General features: G+C 37.1%; 1 protein-coding gene across 4 annotated transcripts in view; it reads left to right on the forward strand.

The window, feature by feature from the left end:
- The window catches only part of EPC1 (enhancer of polycomb homolog 1), a 74,025-nt gene that overhangs the window by 64,287 nt on the left and 2,898 nt on the right, over nt 1-6,840 (forward strand). For 2 of the 4 annotated variants that reach the window (XM_042471775.1, XM_042471774.1), the window contains exons 11-13: nt 4,075-4,193; nt 5,155-5,296; nt 5,401-5,764. In XM_042471775.1, the coding sequence (XP_042327709.1) occupies nt 4,075-4,193; nt 5,155-5,296; nt 5,401-5,764 (625 nt within the window). Of the gene's footprint in view, nt 1-635; nt 682-4,074; nt 4,194-4,241; nt 4,360-5,154; nt 5,297-5,400; nt 5,765-6,840 lie in introns of those variants that run through there. The other 2 variants (XR_006104421.1, XM_042471777.1) reach the window with 2 other exon arrangements.

Here is a 6,840-nt window from a genome sequence, read left to right on the forward strand (position 1 = left end):
GTTTGCAGTTAAAGTGCAAATTCAAATAAAAATCAAATATATATTCCATGGAATGTACACAAACAACACACATAGAACTACCTCATAGAATCATAGAGTTGGAAGTGACCTCATGGGCCATCCAATAGAATACTTATTTTCAGGGAGATTATAATCTTTCTGCCATATATTGCAAGTGCTGGCTAACTATCACCACCAGTGGGGCTTGTGGAAGCTGGGATATCAGAGACACTCATTGGCTAGTATCTGTAATGACCCACACAAGATATAGCTGCCCCACTGATGATACTGTTTCATAGAATCATAGAGTTGGAAGAGACCTCATGGGCCATCCAGTCCTGCCCCCTGCCATGCAGGAGCACACAATTAAAATAACCCCGACAGATGACCATCCAGCCTCAGTTTAAAATCTCCAAGGAAGAACACTCCACAACATTCCACTGTTGAACAGCTCTTCCTGTCAGGAAGTTCTTCCTAATGTTGAGGTGGAATCTCTTTTCCTGTAGTTTGAATCCATTTCTTTGGGTCCTGTTTTCTGGAGCAACAGAAAATTAGCTTGCTCCATCCTCAATATGACATCCCTTCAAATATTTAAACAGGGCTATCATATCACCTCTTAACCTTCTCTTCTCCAGGCTAAAGAGACCCAGCTCCCTAAGCCTCTCCTCATAGGGCATGGTTTCCAGTGCCTTCACCATTTTGGTCACCCTCCTCTGGACATGCTTCAGCTTCTCAACATCCTTTTTGAATGGTGGTGCCCAGAATTGGACATGGTATTCCAGGTGAGGCCTGACCAAATCAGAATAGAGTGATACTGTTACTTCCCTTGATCTAGACACTATACTTCTATTGATGCAGCATAAAATTGCATTGGCTTTTTTAGCTGTTGTCTCATGTTCAACTTGGACTCCTAAACCTCCTCCAACAATGCCTTGGCCTGTCACAGTATTCAGCAATTACTAATCTTTTCATAAGTTACTTTGCACTATAGGTAGATAATGCTGACCACTATTATAATTAATGGGCCTCATATTATATAAAACAGATTCTGTTTTCCTCACTTTTATCATGTATCTACATGGTCAGCATTTCCATAAGGGTCATTGACCAGAGTCATTTGTATGTATTTGATCAATGTCTCCCATATATATTAAATGTGTTAAAATAAAATAAATTATATTTCATGAACAGGAGTCCAAAGTTAAGTTCTGTATGCTCCAGGGCACTTAGACCTTGTTTCTCAAATAGCAGCTACACAAGCCACATGGAAAACACTTTTAAAACTGCAAGAGAATTTCAACAGCAGATTGATAATGTCGGCTGTTTGAAGCAATGGAAAGAGCTGGATAAGTGTCACACTCAGCCTCAGAGAAAGGCAGTGGCAAAACTCCTCTGAAAAAATCTTGCTAAGAAAACCCCGTGATAGGATTTCCTTAGTTAGAGTCACTATAAGTTTGAAACGGTTTGAGGGCATCCAAATATTGTTTATTTCTTTCATCTATTTCTTTCATTTATACCGTGCCTTCCTCTCCGAAGGGACCCAAGGTGGTTTACAGATAAATAAAATCATTAAAATTATTATGTAATATAACAACAATAAAAATGACTATAAAATCACATTAAAAAGCCATAAAATTCACAATATAAAACTTTTAAATCACCTTACAATACACAACTTAAACCATCCTGCTATGATGCATTATCTGCTGAAAGCAACGTCTATTCAGAGTAGGCAACTATGACAAAGAAAGGTTTTTGTGACCCAGTCTGTGCAATAAAGCAGTGCCCATTTCCTCAATCGCTACAGTGGGTACTAGGTATTTCCCCTCCTGGCGTTTGGTTCCAAGACATCCATGGATACCAAAATCCATTGATTCTCAAGTGCTATTATATACAATGATGTAGTTAAATAGTTTCTCTTATATAAAATGGAAAAAATGGATTTGCTTTTTGGAATTTTTGTTGAGTATTTTCAATATGTGAATGGTTGAATCTGTGGATTCAGAATCTATGGATATGGAGAGCTGACTGTACATTCTGGATTGTTGATTTTATACAGTACTGCCTACTTCTTTCTTTTTCGCTTTGTGATTATATATCTATATATGCTTGTAGGGAAAATCAAGAAAAACTTTTTTTTCTTCCAGCTAGCATGCTGTTGATTCTACATTTAGTGTTGTTCTCCCAAGTATTTATATTATCTCTTTCATCTCTGCATTGACAAGAAGCTAAGAATCCAGGATATTAGTTTGAACACCTGATTCATTTTATCAACCGATTGCCTTACATATAAATCTCATTAAGGAAATTTATTTGTGGACCTATATATCATTTTTTTCCATTTAATTATTCAGTCTCTTCGTGTAATTATATAACTAGCATTCATACAGTTTTGCATAGTATTTTAATGTAATATTTGAAAGCAGTGGATGTCTTTTGCTTGAAAAGGGAGAGTTGCAAATGAGATTTAAATTAGGTCCATTGATGATAACTGATGAAAGCTGAAAGCAGTAGATCTATAAGTAAATCTTGTGTTGTAGGCTGTCATGTTTTAAGTTCCTGTGTTTGTACTGTAACTTGTAATCTAAATATCATTACTTGAATAGGTCTGGGTTGGAAAGGGTGAGGGAATGTTAAAAGCCTAGGCAGCTCTCTTTCTTTCAACATAGCAAGAGTTATGGGCTTGAACGTGCTTATAATTACTTTTATGTAACAGAACATGAAAGTTTTGATAGCAGTTTTCCTGCTATAAATTCATTTGTGGTTGAACAAAATATGTGTTTTTCATGCTAACACTTCTTTATGTACATCTGTATTGGATGTGCATAACAAAATCATTTACGTATACTAGGCATATAATTTGTTTGTCTGTTGTTTGGAATGTAAGGGGGGGACTAGATTAATCTTCTCCAACCTGATGCACCCCTCCAGATTTGTTGGACTGCTGTCCATCACAGTCATCCCCTGCTGACATGGTTGGAGAAGGCAGAACTAAACCCTGCAATGAGGTCTTAATCTGCTTAGGATAGTGGTACCTGATGCAAAGAAGTGTCCAAAATATTCCTATTCATATTTTGAACTTCTACCAAAATCTGAAATTAAGAATTCTAACTTGAAAAACTTGACAGTGTATAGTCAAGACTAGATTAAAAGACTGAAATTATTATTTCCTTTGACTGTATATACTCATGTATAAGTCTAGAAATTTTGGTCAAAAAATTGACCCCAAAAACCTAGGTCGACGTATCCATGAGTCAACTTATTAACTCTTAACTGTTATTAAGAATGGAACCATCTTATTAAGAAAGGCAAGAGGGCAATCTGTCCTGGAAGCACTGACCTCCCTCTACTCTCTCTTCCATCCAGTCTTGTAAGCCAAAACAGTTATGCCTACCATAATTTTGTAGGTTCTTTGGCATTGTTTTCATTTGCTTCATCATTTAGATTCTTTTTTGTGTGTCCCTAAATTTTACCCTTGGCTAATCCAAGGGTCACATCAAAATCCATAATTTTGCCCTTAAAACTTGCCCTCGATTTATACATGAGGTCAACTTATAGTCGAGTATATATGTTATTTTGACTCTTCATCTTGAATTTCCATTAAAAGTGGCAGCATGGAGTTTTTCAGTAAGGTAACTGAAATAAAAGCATAGTAAATTTTCCACATTTAGAATTCTCCAGACAATTAGGTTACATAGTATAGTTTTTATTAATATTTATCATAGCCAACTCTGTACTTACTGACAGGATCTCACACCTCACTTCATAGGATAACTAAGGGAAGTAGGATTACTACATTTTAAAATTAAATTGTCCCTTTGGATCACATGTAGATATTGCCTAAATCAGGAGTAGAAAACAAATGGACAGATTTGGAGTTATAAGCAGAAGCCTTGTTAGTATGGGGGTTGTAATGTTGCAACTACTGCTAGTACCAGCTCCCAGTGTAGTGAGAGCACTGAATGAATGTGCTCTGCTTCAAACATGTACAATCTTCCTTTTTTAGGATAAGGAATGGACACAGAAGGTTTACATATTTTGATATGGTATTTTCTTATTTTATATTTTGTTCAGCATTTACAGCCGAACAATACCAGCAACATCAACAGCAACTGGCACTAATGCAGAAACAGCAGCTTGCACAAATTCAACAGCAGCAAGCAAATAGTAATTCTTCTACGAACGCTTCACAGGTGAGGGAGTTGTCTGTATTATGATTTATCCCTCATTTTTTCCACCAGGGTTCATCTCTAATTGTCAACTGTTGCCATAGCACCTTGCAACTAACCAACAAGAAAGTGGCTTTCGCTCGAATCTACATCTTAGCCATACTCTAGAGTGTTAGAAGGGATGCTACAGGTGAGTATAGTAGGCTTTGCCTCTGCTCCCTCCTAACAGAAAAGAGGTGACTTACTTATATGTGTTTTAAAGAATTTCAGATAACATTGTTACTCTAGACTGCATGTATTTGTTTCCCTGTGTGTGTGTGTTTTCCCATCTGACATGCAAAGCTAACTATTGCAAAATGCAAGTGACCTTTTAAATGTGTTCTGGGCTTTAGAGATCACTCTATTAACATGGATTTTTAATACATTTAATAAGCATAGAGATTTCTGCTAGGATTTGATGGATTATTGAATGTCTTCATTTTTATTTTATTTTTTAACAACTGTCTTAAGAGCAAGAGACAGATGTATATTAATGCTGCAGTCTAGAGGTCTGGTTTTATCACTTCTGTGAATACCAGTATTTGATTTTAAATCATACTTATTTGCCCAGGTCTAGCCACTGAGGTTTTAGTTTTTAAGGAGATTTGGAAAACAGCTTTTAGTACATTGGCCCCAAGACTGGGAAATTGCCTTTCCTCTTGGGCCCTAATTCTTGGCTCCCCCCCCCCCATGTGCAGTAAAGATGGAGATGTTTAAGCATACTTGTGGAGTTAAATAAAAGTTTAGTCTTTTGTCTTTAAAGTTGGCAGTATTTTAGTTCTTGTTCTGTTATATTCAGACTGTGTTTTCTTACTGTTTTAACTATTATGGCTTTTAGCATCCTTATTTTAGTGATTTATTGGTTCATCTACTTCAGTTGTGTATAAACTTTGAATTATAGCTTGGCAATTGCTTTTTGGTTACTTTTCCTTTTCTTTTGTTGAAGGGTTTTATTTCCAAGACATTGGATTCAGTTAGTGCTCAGTTTGCTGCTTCAGCACTGGTTACATCAGAACAGCTCATGGGATTCAAAATGAAGGATGATGTGGTGCTTGGAATTGGGGTGAATGGCATCCTTCAAGCCTCAGGTGAGAAAAGATAAAGATTGAGGTGTATGTCCAGCTCAGTATCTGTGTTGGTATATTGGCATTTTGAAGTTGCATGTCATTCATATTTTCTTTTCTCTTCACAGGAGTATATAAGGGCTTACACCTCAGTAGTACTACGCCTACAGCACTTGTACATACAAGCTCATCATCAACAGCAGGTTCAGCCTTGTTACAGCCTTCAAATATAACACAGACTTCAAGTTCCCACAGTGCACTGAGTCATCAAGTAACTGCTGCCAATTCTGCAACAACTCAGGTTCTGTTTGGGAACAACATTCGATTAACTGTACCTTCATCTGTTGCCACTGCAAATTCTATTACTACACTCAGTGCACGACACATACCTAGGACTATAAGTGCTGTTCCATCATCTGCCTTAAAGCTGGCTGCAGCAAACTGTCAGGTACCCAAGGTGCCAGCTTCATCCTCTGTGGACACAGTACCAAGGTAAGCCTTTATGTTTGAAATCAAACTGATCTGTACACTTTTCTGGTCTGTTTTACAATTGAAAAACAGTCCTGTCATAATCTGTGACCCCAGCAAAAGAAAACAAATCCCTACAGAATGCATTTTGAATCTCCCTATAATTTTTCCATGATGATTATTACAGTAATTAAAACATCTAGTGGCTCTTGACATATGTTTGGACTTCCAAGTAGACTTTAGTTACTGCTTACGTGAACTTACAAGTAAACATTTGTTATTGAAAATTGGATTTGAAAGACCATAATGATGTGTCTTTAGTTTGATTACAGCAAGTTTCCTTCTGAATTCTGAGACCTTTATTCTCCACTGCCTTGTTTGTAAATACAATAAAGTGAAAATAAATCCCCTTCAGATGGATGAGATTTACTTCTGAATAAATGGCAAAGCTTGTTAGGTTTGCCCAAAAGCTTGAAGATTCTTGCAGTGTCACACAGAGCTTTTGATATTACTAGTTTTGAAAGTAGTTGGCTAGTAAAGGGGCAGAGTCTGTTGCTGTTCTGCTTTTCCAGGGGGAAAATGCAGAAAGCCTGGTTGATTTGCTAGTTTTCTCAACTTCTGTTCCTTTTTGTGAGTCTTGAAACCTTCTATCCCAGAAGTGGGAAGAATGTGGCCTTCATGAGCTGATGGGCAGCAACTGCTTTCAGCCCTAGACAGAATTAGCTAAGGGTGACAAATTATAAGAGTTTCAGTCCAATAACATTTAGAGGCCTGTTTTTCATTCCTGTGCTCACTGTTTGTGAGAATTAAAAATACAATTTTTTCCTGTTTCTGATCCCAATTGTATTTATTTATTTATGGTTTTTATGCCCCGCCCTTCAGCCCTAATGGCTATCAGAATGGCTTGATCTGATCCAAGGAAAACTGATGAGGGATTTGTATATCTTGAGTTGCCTTCAAGATTACTGATCCCTTCTGCCATTTTGGCTATGAAAGGAACAACGCTTGCAGAATTGTGTTTCCTCTTAGTACGTACAAGTAATGCCTTGTAACAAATGCTGTAATTATGTTCGGATTCTAGTTGCTCTTTCTGTTATGCC

This window comes from Sceloporus undulatus, chromosome 6 (assembly GCF_019175285.1).
Source record: "Sceloporus undulatus isolate JIND9_A2432 ecotype Alabama chromosome 6, SceUnd_v1.1, whole genome shotgun sequence".
Taxonomy (NCBI): domain Eukaryota; kingdom Metazoa; phylum Chordata; class Lepidosauria; order Squamata; family Phrynosomatidae; genus Sceloporus; species Sceloporus undulatus.